The 23,630-nt window shown below is 36.0% G+C and overlaps 1 protein-coding gene and 1 non-coding gene across 8 annotated transcripts in view; one reads left to right on the top strand and one right to left on the bottom strand.

The window, feature by feature from the left end:
• PPP3CA (protein phosphatase 3 catalytic subunit alpha) overlaps positions 1-23,373 on the top strand; it is a 316,719-nt gene extending 293,346 nt beyond the window's left edge. For 2 of the 7 annotated variants that reach the window (XM_081597118.1, XM_081597144.1), the window contains 3 exons: positions 12,569-12,653; positions 14,385-14,482; positions 20,730-23,373. In XM_081597118.1, coding sequence (XP_081453244.1) covers positions 12,569-12,653; positions 14,385-14,482; positions 20,730-20,926 — 380 coding nt within the window. In that variant the 3' untranslated portion in view covers positions 20,927-23,373. Of the gene's footprint in view, positions 1-12,568; positions 12,654-14,384; positions 14,508-17,550; positions 17,581-20,729 lie in introns of all 7 variants that reach the window. The other 5 variants (XM_081597109.1, XM_081597098.1, XM_081597128.1 and 2 more) reach the window with 5 other exon arrangements.
• On the bottom strand, positions 2,258-2,329 carry TRNAC-GCA (transfer RNA cysteine (anticodon GCA)). The gene has a single exon. It is a non-coding gene; the product is annotated as a tRNA-Cys (tRNA).
• Positions 23,374-23,630: the final 257 nt, after the last annotated feature.

Raw genomic sequence — 23,630 nt, 5'->3', positions numbered from 1 at the left:
ATAATTTAGAAACTGAATAAAGTATTTCAAGGTTGAGGTGACTAGATTGGAACAATGAGAGCCTTAATAATAAAAGGAAGAGGTAGCTATTCCAAAGAGCTGGCCAAGGACTTACAACTATGGAATCAGTGAGCAAAGAAAACAAAAGCAGGTTTGGATGGTTCAAACCTTGGTACCTAGGAGGATGAGAACATTTATGGAAAAACTTTATCCATTTCAGGAGAAAGATGAGTTTAGTGTAGCAATCCCCAACCTTCTTGGCACCAGAAACCCGTTTCATGGAAGACAGTTTTTCCATGGGCCAGGGATGTGTGTGGAGGGGGTGGAGGTGGGGGGGGAGGGAAGAGGATGGTTTAAGGATGGTTCAAGCGCATTACATTTATTGTGCACTTTATTTCCATTATTATTATATCAGCTCCACCTCAGGTCATCAGGAATTAGATCCTGAAAGTTGGGAACCCCTGGTTTAGTGACAGACATGAGTTTGAGTAAAAGTGACATGGCTCTGGAAACATCCAACCAGGATTTGAAATGGAGCCCTGGAAATTGGTAATGAAATTGGAGCAGGTGACTGAGGCTTTGTGTTAAAAGTCACAATTGAATCTACTAAGAGTCAAATGTGCCTCCAAAGTTACTGATGGGAAGGAAACATCAGAAAATTGAAGACTGCTCAGGAAAATTATCCCTTCTTTATGAAGCTGAAGAAAGACAAACAAATGAAATAGAGAAAAGAGTGATGAGGGAAAGACAATGAGAACCAGGATTGTGGAGCAGTTCAAGCAGCAGCTGTTTAAAAATATTTGCACAGGGGAGAAGGGCGGGGCTAAAAAAAATAAAAATATTTGCACCAAATGCATAAAAATTACTATGAGATATAAATCTTACCAGAAAATGAAATATTAGGGTGTCATTTTGTCAGATAAAAGATTATTGGAATGAGGCAAATAGCAAAATTGGTTTAATGTTTATAATAGCTAGAAAAGAAAATTGAAATTATTTTTTAAAAGGCCAAATACTAAAATAAAACTCAAAGCACCTCAATTTTTATATCATGGTATATTTCTATTTTATTTTCTATATTATTTTTAAATTTCTTTATAAAATATTCATAGAATACCTTTTTCTGTATATTCAGTGGTAAATAAACACATGGTCTCTGCCTTCATTGAGCTGAGAGTGTAGTACCATAAGAAACCAATTTTAAATAGGTTGCTTTCACAGAGGACTTAGACGATTGGAGGAAGGAGTGTAAATTGGGATAAAATATTTGATAGTTGAAGGAGGAAACATAAAGACATCTTTCTTGTTCTTTTCTACTTCTGACAAAGAAAAGAAAAACACTTTGTGTATTTTACTGTTTTAAGAAGTATGACCATGTGAGAAATCCATGTAATTTTTCCAAAAAATTGCATGTCAAAGATGGATATCAGCTTATCAGTTTTAAGTTCTCATATCTTTTTAAAAATAACTGAATTTGCACTAGCTAATTGTTGAAAGGAAGACATCAATAAAAAGAAAGACTAGTCAATATTTTGTAAAAGTCTTTGTAGTTGCTTGTCATACTTTTGTTAATTACTTTCCAGTTTATTGTTAATTTTTTTAAATTAATATTTCAGTGTGTAATTAGAGGCTAAATCATTTTGGTCACTATAAATGTATCCTTTGTACTTTGTTCCCTGCATAGTACAGTTAACTGCCTTTTTTCATCATGATTATGCTATAAAAAGGAAACAAATTTTATATCCAGTGTATTATTAAAACTGAAACATGTCTAAAAAAGTACACAGATATTTACTAGATACTAGGGTATAAATTCCCATCCATATATAGGGCTATTAATATTTGGGGGCCTGGACTACCAAACAAGATGCCTGGGTAACCATCATACTGTAGTCAGTATCATCAAGTCGGACTTATATTTGATTACAACAATGCAAATCTTTTTAAGTTGCCACCTTAAATGATATAATAACACATATTAAAGGTACTTTTTTCTCTTCTTAGTACTACATGATTTTGCACAAATGAGTTTATTAGTTGGCATAATTTTCACATTACAGAAAAGTAGAGACTTTGCAGAATGAACAAATTATTATTTACAGCTATCTCCATATTAATAATAAGTGTGTTAGTTGCTCGATCATGTCCAACTCTTTGCAACCCCATAGACTATATATAGCTTGCCAGGCTCCTCCGTCCATGGGATTCTCCAGGCAAGAATACTGGAGTGGGTTGCCATTTCCTTCTCCAGGGGATCTTCCCTACCCAGGGATCGAACCTGGGTCTCCCGCATTGCAGGCAGACGCTTTAACCTCTGAGCCACCAGGGAAGCACCATTTTCTTTGTACTAAAGCATTTTATGGGTCCAATTTCTTAATCTGAAGATTGTACTTAGAATAATTACTACTTGATTGAAAAGTGGCAGAGTTGTTATAAGTCCAAGGTTTGTAAAACATTCTCTTTATAGTTGTTTGATCTCAAGTGGCATGTTTAAAGGCTGTATGAAAAGGTTTAATAAATGCTCAGAAAAATCTAAAGTTTAAAAATATTTTTCTATCAGGGTAGTCTATTTTTGCTCTCCTAAAAATCAATTTTTTCCCCTTCATCTTTACCCTTAGCTTATGAGAAGCCATGACATTTCATCCAGTTTTTCTCAGAATTTTAAAGAAACAGAAATCTTGATTTTATTTTGTTGCCCATCTTTGTGGAATGGTCTTTTTTTTTTTTTTTTTTTGACTCAAAACAAAGCCAGTAGCATCCTGGCTTCTCCTATTCTTCCCTAGTGAGCTAACATCATCTATGGTCCAGCCTTTAGCCTGGTTGGACAAAACACAACTGAGGCCCCTAACTAGGCAGTTTGATATTAATGAAGATCACACAATCAGCCTTTTAATTTACAGTGAGAAATGTAACTATTAGAAGAACTGAATTATTCACCTCTACACAAGCATTTGCTTCTTAATATAAAGAGAAAACATTTTTGAGTATCATGTATCAAAGATCTGTGCTAAGTGCTTCAGCATGTAGCATGGTACCTGGCACTAGTCTAAATGCATTCTTCCAGCATTTAGTATGTATGCCCAATTAGGTCCTTAATAAATACATTTTTCAACTGTTATATCTTTTCAACTGTTATATATTTTTCAACTATATTCAGAATAATCCTTTATAGGTTAAACATCTAGGCATTATGAGTGTTTCTTCTATAGACAATATATCTCCATTATTAGCTTGACACTTGTTATTTTATCTTATTTTGCTTTTATTTTCATTGTCAGTTTGTAAAATTGATGCATGTCTGTTATGATAAAGAATTCAATCCAAAATGGCATTTCACATGCTATTCGTTTCTACTTTGGCAAATATAGATAAACTGAAATGTCCTCTGTAAGGCATAGGCTGAATATGTTGAGAGTTTCTCAAAAAATCAACCAAGCTTCCTAATCTACTCTCAAGTCTAGTTTTTACCCAAATTATAATTACACTTATAGCCAATTTCTGCAGCTATACCAAGGAATCATTGAACAGATGGAACACAGTGTCTCAGAGAACAAAAGTCCGTGGAATCAAATTAACACTTGGAAATAAAAGTAGCTTTTAACTATGTATTTAAGATAACCAAATAATGACATTATTTGACACTTAGGAGTAGTCTGTACATTTTTAAGCCTTCCTATCCAAAGAATCCAGTTATGTTTTATGACAAGAGAAATTAGAATAAATAGTCTAGGCTGTGCTAGCCTTTTTAAAAATCCACTACACAGGAGAGTCTTTTTATTGTAAAAAATATATATTTTCAAGAATCCTCTGGCGCTTTCAAAATGACATGTAAGACAGACTAGCCCTATGCCAAATATCACACCATTGTAGGGCCTATTACATGCTGAGATTTTAGTTGAGCTAAAAAGCATGTGGAAGAAATTCAGAATATGTGGTTTGGAGTGGTTTGAATGAGTAGTCATTATGTCCCAATTTTATCACCTATAGATATGTAATATAGTATTGTTAGAATCAAAATTAGAAAGATATTCCAAATATTTTAGATTGTAGTCCTCAAAAAGATCAATTTTTACAGAGATTTTTAAATTTGTTATCTTGAAAGTGTTTTTCTCCAATAGAATAACCTACATAAACATACACACAGCTATTATGTGAGGGGCAACACCTCCAATCTCATTGAACTAGGTTTAACCAGCACTGACCCTAAGTGGATCAGCAATGCAGGATTCTCCAGTTATGGCTGGTCACAAAGATCTTCCAACACCTATTGCCTCTAGAAATTGGGTTATATAATTCTTGATAGAGCAGTTATCTTCATGCTAGAGTATTTGGACTCCTGGGACTACCCAAAGGGATTTCAAGAGGAGTAAGGGAATCCATTTTTACATCCTCAGCCTAAATGTGTCTTCATTCCTTAAGACGATCAGCCTGGGACCTCATCTGAGCTCGCGTCAGATGCAAGGCCCACTGCAGTCTTTCCTTTCCCACCTCCTCATTCATTCTCAGTTGCTTTTCTCTTATTTTAACAGAAAGGCATGGGCCTCCCTATATAGTCACTGTGAACACTGCCCAGAGTACTAAAACAAAGAGACAATGGGAAAACTCAGTGCCTAGGAAGTCTCCTTAATCAAGGCAGTATACTGCCCTTTCATCCTTATCATTAAGGGATACATTCAATCAAATTATATTTCTATGTTTTTTTGAAATATTCATAAACATTTATCATATACTTGTGCTACTGGGTTCAGTTATGTACCACTAATAATCGTGATTTTGATTACAAAAGAAGTTGTAAGATATAGGGCCTCATTGTCTCAGAAAATTTCTAAAAATAAATTTAAAATTTTAAACATATTTTTTGGAAGAAAAGTATAATGTGATAAAATAGTGTATATAATATACTAAAGTAGAATCAGGAAAATTGAAATGGAAATGCAATTTCAAAGAAAGAAGGACCCACATGAGAATTTTTTCTTTGAAAGGATGATGATAGGATGAAATTGCTATGTTATTTATATACCACTGATTTTTTAAAAAGTAGTATTGTCAGTTCGTTTTAAAATGGCAGTGTTTACAACATTATATATTCCACATAATTATTTACACTTGGAGGTGAGAATAATATTCTTTGGGGGATAGTCTTTTGTAGATGCATAAGTACAAAAAGGTAAAGACTGCATCATTATAGCCAGTCCATCAGAGTGGACACAGTTTCTCAGTGCTTATGATATTGTCCCTAACTCCCAGGACTCAAGTGCGCAGTGGTGTAGAAAAATGTAGTGAAGTGCCTGTCAAGCTCACCACAGCCAAGGGCAAAACTGAGTAAATGTTTTAAGTAATTTCTGTACAGCATCACTTTGTTGAATATAGAAACTCAAGACTTGTTATTGTTAAACTAGGTCAGAGAAAGAAAAGACAAGAAGATAAGTTTTAGGCATATGGTTTGGCTCCAAGCCTTATAGGGGCCGATTTGGAAATTGTGTTCTCCCATGAAAGACGGTCTATATGCTTATGATTTCATCATGATTTGTCAAGAGCTATAAAGACCAATTATGCAAAGGTTTTAGAGGCTTCTGAAGACATATTCTGTCTTTGCATGGTATCATATTTCTAAATTGCTGATTTGGGATGAAAATCTTTTGTCTTAAATGTAGCACAACAAAAGATCTTATTATCTCAGCACCTTAGGGTTTGTTCCATCAATAACCTTTATTCAAATTCAGTAATTGCCCTATGTGTCAAAAAATAAAATCTGGAGACATGTCTAAACTCTGCTTAAAAGTAATGAATCATAATAAAATTTTACTTTCCAGTGGCATACGTTTCTTACAGAGAGGGACTTCATTATCCTTTAACAAATTTGAGAAAGTGAGTTTTCTATATTATTTTCTGATTTTGAATTAAAAGATTTAAGATATTGGAAGCATATCAGCAAGAATATAGTTCTTAAAATATATCTTTCTTCTGAAAAAGTGTGAGATGTTAATATATATACACTCCTTTTAATATAATGTATTTCATTTAAAGATGTTCTATGGATACACTTGTTAAAAGTCCTTTAAAGAAAGAATCCTAAATAATAAAACATTTGAGGCCAGTGTAAAAATGAAGTGGAATTGTCCCAGTACTTTCTCAATTAAATATTAAGCACTCAATTTTTTGAAAACAGCTTTTTTACCTTCTAATAATTTGAAAGTATTCCTATTTTATAAGATATTTAAGTGTAAAACTTTTATGTAGCTCATCATTTTCACTTCTTACAGTTTCAAAAAGGTATCAGATTCTGTTGAATTGGGTAAAACTTTTATGTAGCTCATCATTTTCACTTCTTACAGTTTCAAAAAGGCATCAGAGTCTGTTGAATTGGGCTTATACAACAAAATCTTACCAGTCCAAATTCCACCTGGAGCTGGTTGGAGAAGAGCAGGGGTGGAGGTCACTGCACTGAGGACTTGTCTTCCTGACCTCCTTTGTCAAGCTCGTGCATCCTTCATATGACACAAAGAAAGGGAGGGATGGAGAGACTCCTGTTCTTAAAACTGCTATCTCCCTTTTCCTTCAAAAGCAAGCTTCTTCCATATAAAATCATGGGTTTTTTTTCACATTTTATTATGAAATGTTTCAGACATAAAGGAATGTTGAAAGAATTGTATAGTTCTGTCCCCATCACTTACTTTTTACAATTAACATTTGAGTATATTTGCTTTGTCACATCACTGTCTCTCTACCCAGCCATCAGTCTATCTTTTTCTTTCTTTCTTTCTTCCTTTGGAAAAGGGGTGGGTAAGTGCAAAGTATGTTCTCTATACCTCTATGATTAGTATGAAAAGTGAAATGAAAGTGTTTGTTGCTTAGTCATGTCCAACTCTTTGGAACACCTTGAACTGTAGCCCACCAGGCTCCTCGGTCCATGGAATTCTTCAGGCAAGAATACTGGAATGGGTTGCCATGCCCTTCTCCAGGGGATCTTCCTGATCAAGGGACTGAACCCAGGTCTCCTGCACTGCAGCAAATTCTTTACCTTCTGAGCCACTGGGGCTTATATCTAAATGTTTTCTTTGTCCCTAGCACTATGCTAAAGCCTTCACAGTTTAGCCCCAGGCATGTCCTGCTTCTCTTCCCACCCTACCCACACCCCAGTGTACCCAAACTTGATGTGTGCCAGACTTCTTACCCATCATCTGAATATTACATGCATTCTTGCAGCGTCCACGTGTTTGAAAATTCTCTTCCTTCTATGGAGACTTTTCCCTCCTCTTTAACTCTTACTTATCTTTCAGGATCCTTCAACTGTCACCATTTGGGTGAACATTTTTCTCCAGACAATTAACACCTACTTCCAGTGCTAAATGTTTAACAACCCATCACTGCAGAAAGAAAATGGCCCTCGTTTGTAGGACTTGCAGATTTTGTTGGTATAAATTCTCTTTCCTGCCGCTGGCTTCAAGCTACCGACAGGAAGTTAGTTACTGAGTTTAAGAAGAGATGTGCTCAGGGTACTCTCTCCAGCTGACAGCAGTGCTCCCCACCCCACGGCCTCTTCCTCTCTCACCCTTGTCCCTGTGTGCTGTTGGTGATCAGGTGGTCTCCTAAAGCAGAGACCATGCTTCACTCCTATTTCTGTTGCTAGCTGTTAGCTCATGGCAGGCTATAGGATAAAAAAAGATTCACAAGAACACAATGAATAAATGATTTGGGTACTAAATTCTATTCTATAGAGTACCTTCCACACACTGCTGATTCAGTTAAAACTAAGGAATTACAGTAGTCACTCAATGGATGGACGGGAACGGTGAGCCACAGGGAGCTACGGTCTGTAATGTGTGGCCGGTTGCCCATGTGTTAGAACCTGTCTTTGCCCTGGCACTTGACCGCTCATCGCTGTGATGCTGCTGCAGTTTTCCAGTTCCCTTCAGAGCCTGTCAGCATTCACTCAGCAGGCCATTTGGCATAGGTACCTTCCAAACTTCATGAGAAGTCAGCAGGGCACTGAGTTAAGGTCAGGAAGGACACATGGTAAAAGCAGATCTTTAAAGATTCCCTTGGTCTGTACATTAACCTTTGAGGAAAATGGAGTGTGCCAGAGTGCCTAGCTTTTGAAAATAGTAGCATAATACCCAAGGCATAAAAGAAGATTAGAACCTAAAAGGCAAAGCAAGAGAGAGGCCCCCAAAAAAAGTGATAATTATTTGAATGGAGACACAAAATGAAATTTTACTTAAAATTGCTAATTGTTTTTAACCTTATGAAAGATTGCCTCTCAGTTTTGGACTTTCGAGTTAAAATAAGTGATTATATTCTTCTCTGAAAATTTGTTAACAGTAGTTACCTATTAAAAATTGTTTAATGTATGGGCTTCTTGGGCTTCCGTGGTGGCTCAGATTGATAAAGAATCTGCCTGCAGTCCAGGAGACAGTGGTCCACTGGTTGAGACTCCACGCTCCCAATGCAGGGAGCACAGGTTCGATCCCTGGCTGGGGAACTAAGATCTGGCATGCCATATGTTTAATGTAGAAAGTATTTTTTGTGCTCTCATTATTCAGTATTCTGAATTTTAAGTTGAGCTACTGTGATACATTTCCACAACCTAAATAGAGTTAAGTTCCAAGAATGTTAAACATGACATTGTATTTGCATGTCACAGCTAGAAAAAGTGTGAAAAATGTACATTTTTCCTTGACCTTTCTATAGAATTATGGACTGTTGAGGGTTTGCAATGGAACCTAAGTATTTAAATAAGAGTTTCAATGAATAACAATACTAAATATGCAAGAACCTTTATATCTGAACTTAGTTCTATCCTGCTATTGTTCAGCTCCTCTAAGTTTGATTACATATTAATTCAGATATTTTATTTGAATATTTTACATTTTTGTGGGTTGTAAATGTGTGGTATTCGTTTTGATTTTGATTATGTGGAAAATAGTGAAGGTAATTCCCCAGGATAAAGCTTTGAGATATTCACTTTCAAGGTCTCTTCTTACTGTTCTTTGCTTAAGTTCACTGACTTTTTGAGTAAATATATTTGAATTTTACAAAAGATGTACTACAACCTCTTACTTACCAGGCTCATTGAGAACTCTAAAGAGAGGTAGCATTTCTTCATTAAGATGAATTACTTATCATTACCATATGCTGTGAATTACTATTTGTTGGGAGCACAGCTATGAATACATAAAGTAAGATACCTGCCCTGTACTCTCTATTGTACAGAAAGTCACTAGGTCTGAAAAATAAGGAAATACTAAACTGGCTCTGACTGTCAGAATGTTCTTTTACATTTAAAATTCCATATTTATTTGAGCATTTTTTCTGAGTTCTGGCTCATACTGAAAAGGACGACTCTACATAATTTGTTTCCCTTTCTTTCCTGTTAGTTTCTTTGTTTTCGTTGCTCTGGTTATGGTTTTTACAAGTCCTCTGATGAAAATTTTCTAAGAGATCAGCCTTCTTAGATATTTTTCACTTACTTGACTTTACTTTTTTCCCCTTCTCATTCCTCTTAAATATATCCAATTACACTCTAGACTACTCTTTGCTGCTTTTCTTGTTGTGCTTCTAAATATAGTCACCAGTTTTGGAGTCCTCCCACATGTTCCATTCCTTGTGTCTGTTGGATTGATTTTATGATCTGGCCATACTGTTTTTGGAAAGGGTCAGACTCTTTCCCCTTACTTAGCACATCATGACTTCTGACAGACTGGGTCAGTCGGACTGGGGAATATTAAGCATAGAGTGGTAGTAGCACACCAGTTAGTCAGACTGATGCAGGATTTAACTGAACAACTAAAAAAAACATGTAGGAAAACCACTATAAGGCAACTAATTGCTACCCCACATTTTTTCCCCCTTAACAAATGTCCTTTAGTAGTCTTAAATGTCCTTTAGTAGATCATAAATCATCTAAAATTCAAGCACAGAAACTTTAAACTTTCAAATGGTCTCTAGGACAGGTTTTATATAAAGAATCACAATTGCACATCATAGATAATAACTAAATATTATTAGAAACTCAGAATAAACTTTGAAGGAGGGCCAATAAAGTTTTAGGCACACTCCATTTTCTCCTCCAAAATTTTGACCAATAGACTTAATTAACAGAACCAATTATAAATGAGAATCCATGCTTCCACTTGGTTATCAGAAATACAGGATTGTAACTTAGTACTGCAAACTATTCTGCCTGCAAATGAGTGAAATAAGTTTAAGTCCATAAGGGAGAAAGCCATAAATTCTGATTTGAGAGATCAGTATTTTTTAACACCAAAAAAAATCCCATTATCTGGATGGACCACAGTAGATTCACCTACTGAAGGATATCTTGCTTGCTTCCATTTTGGCAATTATGAACAAAATTAGTATAGACATCTGTGTACAGGAGTTTGTGTGGACATAAGTTTTCAACTCTCTTGGAAAAATACCATGGAGCAAGAGATGGAACAAGCCTATGTGCATTTCAAGATCCTGCTAGCATCACTTTTGCTAATGTTGCTTTACCCAAAGCAAGACATGTGACCATGCCCAGATTGGGAGTGGGGAAGTGTTGGGGAAAAATAGATGCAAACCAGTTAGATGTGTTGGGGGGATACCTTCTATGGTGTCATTGTCACTAGAGAAAAAGAAATAGACAAAAATAGGGGCTGGATGAGGGCTTTTAGGTCAGAGAAAAGAGGAAACCAGCTCCCAGGTACACAGCTTCTAAGGAACATCCTCAGAAGGGTATGCATTAGCATCCCTCTGACAAACTAACCCACCCAGAAGAAAAAAGTGACCCATTATATTTTCACTTCCTTGAGGTGAATAGAAAATCAGAGGCCTTTTTCTAGCCATTTCCAAATTGTGTGAGTGTTGCTGTGAGTTTTCTTTCTTATAAAAGTGTTAGGTCAGTGATTAATTGTTTGACCCTTATCAAACAGTGAAAAAGGTTTCAAATCCAATTCTTAGAAGTCATAGGAAACAGCAAAAATATTTCCTTCCCAAAAAAGGTCATAAAGCTTGTACTTACTATGAATTAAAAGACCAAAATGTATACCAATTATCACCTAAAGACCAGTCTCTGAACAAACTGTGTGACTTAAACTGTTGAATTACAAACATTTCTGATATTATCTGATATTGTCTGCTAAGAATATTTTGTTATATTCCTATTAGTGGCAGTAGAATTAGAAAGAAAATCTGCTTGTGTTAACACTTTCTAAAAAGTCCCATATGTTTAAAAAGGATATCTTATCCCTTTTGGCTTCCGCAGTGGCTCAGCAGTAAAGAGCCTGCCTGCAATGCAGGAGACACAGGAGATTCGAGTTTGATCCCTAGGTTGGGAAGATTCCCTGGAGGAGGAAATGGCAACCTACTTCAGTATTCTTGCCTGGGAAATCCCATGGACAGAGAAGCCTGACAGGCTACAGTCCATAGGGTCCCAGACAGTCAGACATGACTGATTGAGCATGCATGCCATCCCTTTTGCTTTGACATAAAAAATCTTAAAAAGAGAACTTTTATTTTCTGTTTTGCACTTCTTCAAACATTACCTTGAAAATTTAAAAAGAAATAAAATAGATTCACTAAAGATCATATAGCATTATTCTAGAACTATATAAATAAAATATTAAAAAACCAAAAATGTTTATAATAACAATAACCTATGTAGATTGACTTTTTTAAATTTGGAAAATGCAGTCAGTGGTAAAACTTAGACTTATGTGTAACTTTTCTACGTAAGTGCTAAAATACAAAATATGTGCTACCCTCTCTCACTAAATCCAGTTCAGTAGTTTTCTGCTTTTTCTTCTATAATTTGTGCAGTAACCAGTAGATGAAAAACTATCAAGTGCTAAAACAAATGTTCTATGGCCATTAATACTATAAATATTATAAATACTATAAATTTATCCCCAGGGTGCCCCCAGGGAACATAAGAGGTGAAGAGACTCCCTAGTTTGATCACTTCAAAGGACAACTTTTGCAAAAGAAGTTTCCTAAAGTAGTCTCCAAGCATGGAGACCAGAAATGAGTAGAAGATCCTGGTGACTCACTTCCTCTTCGTGCCAGTGCAGGTTCTTTGTATAAACAGAAGAGGACAGGAACCTGCCTCATCTCCTCATTGAGTTTTCAGTTACCCATTTACCCCTCCCCTTGGAAATCTCAGAAGTTGCTCTTTGGCATTTTGAGAACCTCTAAAGTATCACAGGCAAGCCTTTATGCCTGGAAGCATAAGCTTTTAAATTTGATTCACAGATAAATCCTTGGTTTAATCGCTAAGTCATATCTGACTCTTGCAACCCCAGGGACTGTAGCCTGCCAGGCTCCTTTGTCCGTGGGATTGCCCAGGCAAGAATACTGGAGTGGGTTGCCATTTCCTTCTCCAGGGCATTTTCCCAACCCAGGGGTCCACCTGGGTCTCCTGCATTGCAGGCGGATTCTTTACTGACTGAGCCATCAGGGAAGCCCAAGGAGAACAAAAAACAAACCTGATTTGCCTTACAGCAGTTTGTTATATATGTAAATTAGTCAACGAGTTAGAGTTAAATAAAAAGTCACCTGACTTCTCAACTATGTTTTTAAAATGCAGGAGCAACGGCTGCAGCCAGGAAGGAGGTGATAAGAAACAAGATCCGAGCCATCGGCAAGATGGCCAGAGTGTTCTCAGTTCTCAGGTAAGATCATGGTCCTCTGCTCTGTTTTGCCTTTGATTATATGTCGCTGAATAGTGTCTTAATACTTTAGTCTGGTCATTTAGATATGTTACTAGAAACTATTTTCTTTTCTTTAATTATATTTTAAATGGAATTGTTAGTTCCTCACTATTTTAGTTGAATTGAAATCTACTAAATTATTCCTGTAGAGAAAGCCTCTAAGTGGACTGCCTCACATTTTGTCCCTCTGAGTGCTGCAGGACTTTAAAACATTTATTTCACAATAGATTCAACATATTATGAAATAGAACAGCTATTATAATCCTATTTTTCATTCACTCCCGGTAGTAAAAGATGAATCCATCAGGTGCATTTCACTAGATTTCTAGGAAATGAACATGAACCATAAAGCTTGTTTATGAGAATCTATATTATTCTAATAAATCATTGAGAATGAAAAGGTTATTTAGAGTTTCATTTCCCATATGTTAGTTATTTTTTACATGGATCATGCATCATGTTATTATTATGCATGGACTTAAGAAAACAAATCTTTTCTTAAAAAGGATTAACTACACTTTACTTAAATTCGGTCATCTATTCTTGGATAACACAAAGTATATTTCTCTTCAAGAGATTACTTTAATCTGCAGTATGATTATATGTGAAGAGTATAAAATCAGTTCACAATTACATTATTAACAAGGGTAAATAGGACCGTCTTGGGGAAAAGGCCATTTCCACATTGTATAATATCATATTCTAATTTTTGCCAAATTTTTTTCAACTTTTTTTCATGGAGTAGCTACAGTGGCTCTTTTGATTTCTCCTCTTGGTATTTCTATCTCACTCCTGGTAGAGTCACTAACGAGTAATTTAGTGATTTGATACCTGAAGCAGGGAGCCATGAGCAGGATGAAAAGCACCATCATCCTTTCCCAAAGACACCAGATCAAAGTCAGTAATAACTGTGCAGTAGCAGCCAAATCTTGAAGTCATGTTAAAGCTGAAAATAGAGCGTAGTTGCTCCCTGCGGCCTGATGAATGAGGCCACCTTTGCTCTAACGCTTTACATTCCTAACTGAACTTGCGGGACTCATTCATTCCTTCTAAACAAATGTAATAAAACTTAAAGCAGCAATTATGTATCGTGAAGAAAAAAATTAAATAAAACAATGTAATAAAACTTAAAGCGGCAGTTATGTATCATGAAGAAAAATAAATAAATAAAGCATAGCAACTAAGAAGATAATCCATAGGTCAGATTTTTTAAATCTCCCTTTTACTGTCTGGTTTTCTCTCCCAAGTCAAATCAGCCCTACTTATTTTGTTGAGCCTTAGCAGCAGCAGTAAAACTTATAACAGCTCTTTCCCTGGCTCATTTTTTTTTTTTTTTGAGAAACCTATTTATGGTGTCATGGAAGATACCCAGCAAGACTTTGTATTGTGACACCTGGTTACAAAATCAGAATTGTTTTCCATATCTTCAGGATTCAGAAGAGTGTGAACCCCTGACAATTATTTAATTCCCAACTTTATCTTATCAGTCATGTCATTTACATAACATGCCTTCTATATGAATGTGTGAAAACACAGTGTGTTCTAAATAAAAAAGGGGGAAAAAAAAACAAGGGAGCCAAGGAAGAGGTCAATGTGAGTTGTTATATACATTTTTTCCCTATACGTCTGATCTCTTTCTTGAAAGAAAATAAAAGGTAATGTCCCCCCCTCCCCCACATTGTGCCTTTGCAGAGAGGAGAGTGAGAGTGTGCTGACGCTGAAAGGCCTGACGCCCACAGGCATGCTCCCCAGCGGCGTGCTTTCTGGAGGGAAACAAACCCTGCAAAGCGGTAAGCAGGCCCATTGGTGCAACCTGTGCTGGCACCTCAATCTGCTCTGTCATTAGAGCCCTGACTTACTCATCCATTTAAGCTCAGTCTTGGTCTTCAGTTCTTCTCAGCTGAAAGAAGGGCTGAAACCTCCCCCCATCAGTTTGACCAGTCATGCCCCAAATGGTAGCTCCTTCATTCACTGGACTATGGTCTTTACCCCACCACCCCCATGTCCTCATTTGCACACTAACCACGATTTCAGGCCTCACTGTAAGACAGCTCATTTAGCTCACCTACATGCCCTATAGGTTTGACCACTTGGAACCAAGCAGTTGCTAAAAACAACTTGTTAATTACATGTTTATTAAATGTGCTGGTTATCTATTGGAGTGACGAAATAAACACATGCACACGTAAAAATACATATGTAAGTGTAGGATTTAGTGGAGAATGGAAGAAGAGTAAAGAAGGATGATTTTGTTTTGAATAGAAGTTGAAGTCAAAGGGGTCTTTCCTCTGACTTACTCGTCAAAACTTGAGAGTGATTAGAATCATATTTCATGTTTTAAAAAGGATGAAAACATTTCTTTGAAGATAGCTTTTGTATTAAAATCTATAGTTTTTTGGATAAGTGCTATCCAGTAGAACTTTTTGTGATGGTGGAAATATCTCTATCTGTACAGGAGCCACTGACAACGTTTGGCTATTGAGTGTTTGAAATATAGCTTGTACAACTGAGAAACTGTATTTTACCTAGCTGTCGTTACTTTGATTTAAATAGCCATATGTGGTTAGTGGCTACTGTATTAGACAGCCCAGTCAATATGCTCTTTTACTTTTGTTAGTTTTGTTATCTATTTTTACCAATATTCTCATTAATTAAAGTACCATTTCAGCACACTTTATGGAAATTTTGCTTTTAGATTAGACCCTAACAGAAAAAAATGAAAACAAAAATACGCTCTAAGGTTTTAAAACAGTCTCAGCCTCTTGCTTATTTTCCTGTATCTCTCCCTGCATCTTTTTTTTGTGTGTGTGTGTTTTCTTTTCTATTCCTGTCCCTCAGTCTGGAGGATCCTGATATTCCTATGGTTATGTTATTTAGGTACAGTTCTTTTACATAGAGAGTGACGCCCAGCTTCATGGATACGGTACTGCTAAACCTCCTGGCAGCGTCACTAAAATTTTCTTTATTTTCATGTGAATTTATTCCAACATCAATGTATTTGAGTTTCCACCAAAAGAAAAAAATTTCTAAATGAAAGTAGGAAAATATCACAGTAAATAAATAAATATATCCCCTATTTAATTTATAGCTAAAAAAAATATTTTAGTAACTTTGAAGGAAAAAAACAAAAATTTTCCCACCAAAGTAAACATGCTCTCTAAGAACACTGGCATATTTATTTATCATATGCATAATCATTTATATGCACGAAATGCACAACTACCTAATTAACTAAAATCTGCATAGTTTCTGAGAAGCACAGTTTTACAGTACAGCAAGTGTATTATCAGAAACTATGGGCCACAGTTGCTTTAGAAGAATACACTTAATAATGGACAGTACACATGTCTAATATGTGTTGGTGCTGGTGCGACTCCAGATTTTTTTGCTTTACTTTTAAATTTAAGTGACTTAAGTTCTTACAATTCTTTGTTTTGTTTTTAGATTTTCACCTGTATTTTAACCTGAAATTTTTAGTTGCTCTGTTGTTTTATTTTAGATCCATTTGTTTGCCATTTGGTGTTGAACTTACACACACACAAGCACATACCCACAGCAGACATAAGGTTTTATAACCTTGTTAGTCCTGAGAATTTGAAAAGTCAGTGTATATTTTAAATGATGTACACTAATACAATTTCAAAATTCATTGTCTGATTTGCTTAAATTTGTCTGAAAGGGGGAAACTACCTAAAGTTTTACTGTTTGGTTTTTCTCCATGGTGGTAACTATCATACATTTTTATCATAAGGAATTTAGAATGCACTGTAAGTAAATTATAGTGCACATTTGGCAGTTGCTCTAGTCTTAAAACCTTAAATTATTAGAAACATGCAAATTAAAGTCAAGGGGTAGAATTTTAATATTAAACATTTTGGAATTACAAAGAAGTTTTGCATTTTAGCACTTAATTAGGGAAATATCCTCTAACCTTGATAACATAGAAAAACTCAGGCACCTGTATAACGAGAATATAGACCCTAAGCTTATTATAAAAATTGCTGATAAAGCAATGGGCTTTTAAAGTTTTGCCTCTGAAATATGCTGAGGTTTCAGTATTTAGACTGACTTTTCTTTAAAATGCTATTGGAATTATTGCTGCTACTGGAATGTTACCACTTGATGGTAACATTTCAAGAGTTTTGTTTCAAAAAATGATATTCCAGTGAGGAAAACTGATTGTAACCTGGTTTACCTGGCGGAAGACACCCAGACTATCCCATCCCCTTCCTCTTCCTTTTCCCTTTCTCCCTCACACTTGAAACATGCTTAGTGTTTGTCTTTCGAGTCACATGTGTCATCAGCTCGGAGGCAGCTCTTAACTTGCATGCCCCCCTGCTTTTCCATTCCACTAGGAAATTGTGCTATTTAATATTAAATAGTGTGAATTATTCCACTGACAATATGGCAGTGCTTCAAGTTTTGCCATTTGGGGGGACATTTTAAAACTGTAAATCACCAGTCATAGCAGTGGATTTTTTCATACTTCACGTGAGTCAGATGCACATTTTCTATTGACCTAGTCCCTTGTAAACTCAGCCTAACTCAAAGAAACCCTTCCTGAGTGTTTTCCTAAAGGGTTAATCATGTGGTCATTTATTTAGTGAGCAAAATCCAAAGCAGTTCACTCAGATATGTGTATCCAGCTCATTAAAAAAAAAAAACAACACATCATTTTCGTGGTTTTTTTTTTTTTTCTTTCTTTTTAGCATTTCTGTTTTGTTGTCTGTGCCAGAATCCAGCACTTACAGGAACACTAATCATCTTAGCTCCCTTGATCGTCACTGATTTGTTCTTAGAGTTAAAAATCCTCTGCTCATTTTTCTCATTCATTTTGCACCCCCTTTCTTCTCTTCAGCTACTGTTGAGGCTATTGAGGCTGATGAAGGTAAATTGGCCAGTCCCCTTTCTGTTGTACCTGCAACAGATAAGGGCTCTGCTGGGTGTATTCATTTCTTTCTTTCTTTCTTTTTTTTTTTCCTTTTTTCCTTTTTTTTTTTTTTTTGCTGTAGCTTGTAAAGAGTGTGTGGGTGTTGGGCTAACAGTTGTGGCTCAGTATTAACCAAAATGTTCTTGCTTTAAAGGGGAAAATGTCCTTTTCTGGTTTGTTTGTTTGTTTTTTTCCCTTAAAGCTATGTTTGACTTTGTATATAATGATCCTAGTATAATCACAGAAAACAAAAGGATAACAGATCTTGAACATGTGGGGTGGGGGTTATGGCAGCCGTTTTGATAAACAATGGATAAAACAATATTCTTTGAGCTGAACCATGTCCCTCCCTCAAATCACTTTCAGTCAGCACTGAAAAGGAGAGGATAAAAATAGCTTTATGAAATCTAGTCTTCAGAAATTTCTAGCAAAAAACAAAAGTTCACTTGAATAGTGCTTTGTTGTAGTTCAACGTTAATTTTTGTCTCTAAAATATATTCCAACAAGAGACAGCTTTATTCAAGATAAACAGTTCTGCTAGTCTTATGAAATTTTAACCTACTGGTATTTGTAGGACAGCTAGCACCACCAAGATATTCTAAAGAGTTCAAAAATAGCTAGTGGCTGTGGAAGTGACTGGTAACAAGCATAGTGAATATTGTCATCACTCAGCTGGTTAATGTCCACTGAGTGTCTACTTTGTACCATGCACTGTGCTGTGAGCCTCAGGAAAATTGAGATATGTACATCACTGACTGTGTCCCAGCCCTGCTCAGAGACAACAGAGTGGACCTCTCGCAGTTTCTTTTGGGCTCTTTAAATGTCAAGTTATGAAAGAACTGCTTATCCAAATAGTTTTTAATTTGATACATACCATATCCCCTGAAAATTTTAAAAAGAATAATTTGAAGTTCCCCTTTAAAACAAAATTCTTCAGTTGTATTTTGTTCTTGCAAGATAATGTTTTATTGTTCCCAAAATTGTGTGATATGTGCCTTTGATATGATGTAAAATGTGCCACTTTAGACTCTCTCATTTGTATGTGATTTGGATACAGTAGGGGAAATGATAGCACTGTAAGAGAAAATACAACTGGTTCCTAAATAGCAGTGAATAAACTGCTATTTATGTGGGAATTCTCTATTCCTCTTGGCAAATTCTAATCTGCAGTGTGCATTCTCGTTGATAGTTTGGCTGTTTTCTGTGGTTTCTGTGACTCTGTGTTGTGTTAAGTATACTACCAATGTAAATTGCTAATACCCATTGTCTGACCAGCAACTACAGCAGAGCACACATTCTTCCAGACCAGGGTAGACAGAATGATTAGAAACGGAGCCTTATTCCAGGCATAGCCCTTGTTCTCACTAGATTTTGAAATTCTATGCTCCCACCCTATTGGCTTTTCAAACCTTACACAACCTAAAAAAGAGATTCCACTTTTACCATTTCAATTCATAAAATCGCATCATCAATTATGATGACTAACTTTTTATATTTATTTGTTATGATGAAATGATATTCACAGTAGCTCAGTAAAACAGTAGATGCTGCTTTTGTCCCTGAAAATCACTGAGTTCATTTTCAGGGTGGGTGCTCCTTAGACAGCTCTGTTATTTTTGTGATTTCTGACTGAATTAGAGAAGAATTAAAAAGCTTTGCTTTGGGCCTTGGTCTTTCCCCGTTTCCCCATCTTCTTCCTCTCATAGTTGACTAATCACCATGATGCTAACCTTTAAAATGCAGAGGGGGAACGAACTGTTTCTCATCGTTTAACGAGTTTGGAAGCAACTGTGTCTATCTTTTAAGAATCTCATCCATACTAATGAAAAGCACTGTACATTTGTGTGGGAGTGGCTAGCAAAGTTTCGGCTTGAAACTGCTTTCCTTTTTTTCTCAAATAGGGTAGGAAGGCTTAAGGTACAATGAAATTGTCCTTCATCAGCCATGGAGATGCAGCCCAATTCAACACTGGTGATTGGCCCTTCAGTGTCTGGCTTGCGTTTTCACAGGGAGTAAAGCAATCTGGTGTTCTCCATTTATGTATGGTTCCCCATTTATGTACTTTATTTTCAGCTCACTGGTTGGTGCACCTATTGAAGAAAACCTTAAGTCTCTTGTGCAAATGCTTTATCTATCTCTGGAGCATAGTAGGATAACTGGAAAAAAAATCAAGAATCAGTGCTCCCCTTTTGAAAATTCCATGTTTTCATTGGATAAGGCCCAAACCATTCCCATTCATTTTTGCTTAAAGTTGCATAGTGTTTTCCCTTTGTTATTTGTGAACCATCACTTTACATCTACATTGATCTACTAGGAAAGGGTTTTTCTTTAATTTATGCAGTAGACCAGATGAACATCAGTTTGGCCTGTTTGCTGCTGAAGGAAAAACCAAATTTTTCTGCTTAGTGGTCTGATCTTGATTTTTCTCAATTTCTTTTACCTTGCCATCCACTCCACGTATTTCCAAAGTTGAGTGGAGAAGCAGGTGTTGATAATTTCATTTTTTTTTCATGCCACCGTTAAATTGTTTGCCAAGAAAATCTCTCTGGGATGCGGAGATGGCATGGAAATGCCCCAAGTTCATTCTTTTTGTAACTCCTTTTAGTTTATGCTGTAAGTTCTTTACTAGATTTTTAGGTCTAGCTGCTTCAGTGACTCTACTGAATTTGCCATTACTAGCACAATGGAATAGTAAAAGTAGGGCCATGTCCTGCCTCTCTAGGTTAAGGCATTTAATACAGTAATTGTGCCAAGGATGTAGCCAGTTGATGCTGGGCCTAGAGACCTATTACTGGTAGCAACCTTCCTTTTTATATACCACTTCATGGATCTAACCATTCATGAAGACAAGAAAAACCTTTACATCTTACTAACTTGAAGAGGACATTTTGGTTGGCAAGAGACATTGGCTGTTACCAAACCTCTCGGTCATCTTCGGGTATGGTAAGGAGTCTGTTGTGTTGTGTTCAGGTCCCGTCACTTTGTTCTCTACTAAAGGACTCCCTCTCTCACTGCGAAATTTCTAACATCACCTGATGCAACAGCTGTGCCCTTTGCATTCTTCTCGCTAACCCCGATTTTTCTTTTCTTAATGATTTTCCATTTAGCTATCAAAGGATTTTCACCACAACATAAGATCACTAGCTTCGAGGAGGCCAAGGGCTTAGACCGAATTAACGAGAGGATGCCACCTCGCAGAGATGCCATGCCCTCCGACGCCAACCTTAACTCCATCAACAAGGCTCTCGCCTCAGAGACTAACGGCACGGACAGCAATGGCAGTAATAGCAGCAATATCCAGTGACCACTTCCTGTTCACTTTTTTTTTTTTTTTTTTGAGCTGCAGGGCATGATGGGTATGGCTGCATATCAGCAGTTGGATGTTCTTGCCTCTGATGGTAGCTTATTTGCTCTGGGGCCAGGAGTTGGATTCAGTTTACACTATCATTAAAAAAGAGGGAGAGAGGAAAATAAACTATATTTTGGTGGGGGTGGTGATTAAACACCTCTTTTGGGTATGCCTTTTAAAAAATGCTTATAGGGAAAAAAAATTTAAAGAGAAAGCTAATGCTAGTATATACTGCAATGTTAGGGGAATGTATGTTTTCCTACTGCATTGGGGGACTTCTAGATAGGTTAACGAGAGGTCTTTTATTATGTTACTGGACACAAAAACGTTGTCTAATTTCTTACTCTATTGTACGTTTACAGTTGCAGCACTAAAAATGGATGACATCAACCATTTTTAACAAAATGATGTACAAACTAAATAAGGACTATTTATTGATAATGTTTTGCTACTCTTGTCAGACAATGGCTATAAAATGAATTAGGCAGTCTTAAAAAAAAAAAAAAAAACAGAAAAAGCAAAAAAAAAAAAAAAGAATGTTGCAAATTTGTTAAAATGCCAAAAAGGACAGTTTAATTTTGTACAGATTATGCTTACCTCAGGTTTCTTGAGTGTGCTTTGAATGCCTTTCTTTCCGTAGAACACGCATTACTTTAGCAATGAATACCTTTCCTTTTCTTTTCTCTAAGTTTTAAAAAACTGGAATAATTACTTCTATCTTTTTTTTTTTTTTTTGCTGTTTATATTTAGGGGTTTTTGTTGATAAATCAAGTCTTGGTTGTGGCTTGCTTAATTAAATATTTATGAGTGGTGCATTTTTAAGTATAGTAAACAAGACACCATATTAAGTACAGTGATAAAGCATCTATATTCTGTAAAAAAAAAAAAATCTGCCTATGCATGTTTTTTTAAGAAACAAAATGGCTGTATCGGCCTGTATGAGACTGTAATGCGCTTAGTGGTCTGACATATACTGGAAATGTATGTATACTGGCGTACTTTATATTCTCTAAAATGCTTCATGCCTTTGAAATTTTGTAATCAAAAAAAAGCTTTGAAAAAATCTAAAGGGGAGAGTATTCTTAAAAGTTTTTAACATAAGCTTGTCAGTGCACATATAGATGGTTAGCATGTTTAGCAAACCTTGTGAAATTTAAATAAGTTTGTAGTTACATGTGGAACTCTAAATGCATGGTAACTGTTAATGTCATAACGGTTTAGTTATTTTGTTCTGTTCTGTCATGTGCCACAAAATATGTACTTTTTTCACTTTTTTCCCTTTGTATATCAGTTACGGGTTACAACTGGTTCATTCTGAAAACAACAACCACCACAAAAGTCCATTCATATTTTTTAAAAATTGTATAAGTGCCCAAGTAATTCACTACAGCCTAAAGCCTTGCCTTTGTAATTTGACTTCTGAGATGTTGGCAATCAAAGCATGCACTTGTAACAATGAAAAAGAAAAAAGCATTTTATATTACTACTCAATAAAATGTGCATGAACTTAAAGAACTCTCCTCCTTTCCCTGAGTCTGCTGAGAGGATTTACATGCACAACCACCATGCTGTCTCTAGGTGCTGGGCCCACCCCACACATCATAGACTGACTCTGACTGGCTTGTCTGAGAGCCTCGTGCTCCCAAGTGTGGTGCCCACTTCCACTGTAAGAATCTTGGTGGCTCTGTGTGTCAAATCAGACAAGAGAAAAACATTGAAAGAGCAAATGCTGTCTTCTGGCTGCCTTGAAGATGGGAGCCAGTTAAGAACCAGAGCATTCCTTTTTATTGAAAAAAAAAATTGTTATCAGGTTGTTTCAGTTGTATTGAATGCCCTGTCTGCTAAATCAAAAAGAACTCAGCTACTTAAGTGCATTTTCACCGCAGAAGAGAATTGCATTTGTATCAATAGTGAAATTTGTATCCCGGCGCTTCAGCTAATATCTAATCACCTGAAGATTTAAGATACACCAAATATTAGTTTGTTTCTAACATTGTTCATTTTCAGTGCACTTTGTTTTATGTAATAAAATATGCCTGTTATATTAAATAATAAGAATATGGCAATTAGTGATATAGTGTACCAAAACAAAGATGTTCTAGATATATTCTCTGACAAAGACTATCCCAAATTTATTTTGATGAATTCAAGCCTTTTTCCCCCGGTGGGTATTTTTCCATCCTTTAAAAAAATGACACCCAAGGAAAATATTTAGATGCGATATTTATTACAATGATATGAAAGAAATGGTAATTCTGATACCAAGGTGTTTATTTTCTTTCTTATAACTGCAGAGAAAATATCCCAACCAAAAAAAAATCTTTTCTTTGGATTCCTTTCTTTTACAAATTGTGCTGAGGCAACTATGGCATAGAAATAAACATTTGACATTAAAATAAGCAGTTGATGTGAGTATTGCCTGGTCTTTCTGCTCAGTAGTTAGGAAAGTAATAGTGTATATTTTTGCATAATAATTCAGTCTATCAGAGAAATCAATGTAGAGCTCAAGTTATTTCTCTAAAAGAGATAACATGCCTGATCATCAGTTATTAGCTCTATCTCCTTTGCTTTTGGGGAAACTGTTGGTTTCTTAAGTTGCTTATTCCAGTGACTCTTTGGCTAAACACACACACACAGCCTCCTGTCTTCTGCTCTTCTT

This window comes from Giraffa tippelskirchi, chromosome 1 (genome assembly GCF_054371585.1).
Source record: "Giraffa tippelskirchi isolate mGirTip1 chromosome 1, T2T-mGirTip1v1.2.pri, whole genome shotgun sequence".
NCBI classification, from domain to species: domain Eukaryota; kingdom Metazoa; phylum Chordata; class Mammalia; order Artiodactyla; family Giraffidae; genus Giraffa; species Giraffa tippelskirchi.
Note: the sequence above shows the minus strand (reverse complement) of the source record. Positions and strands in the feature narration are given on the sequence as shown.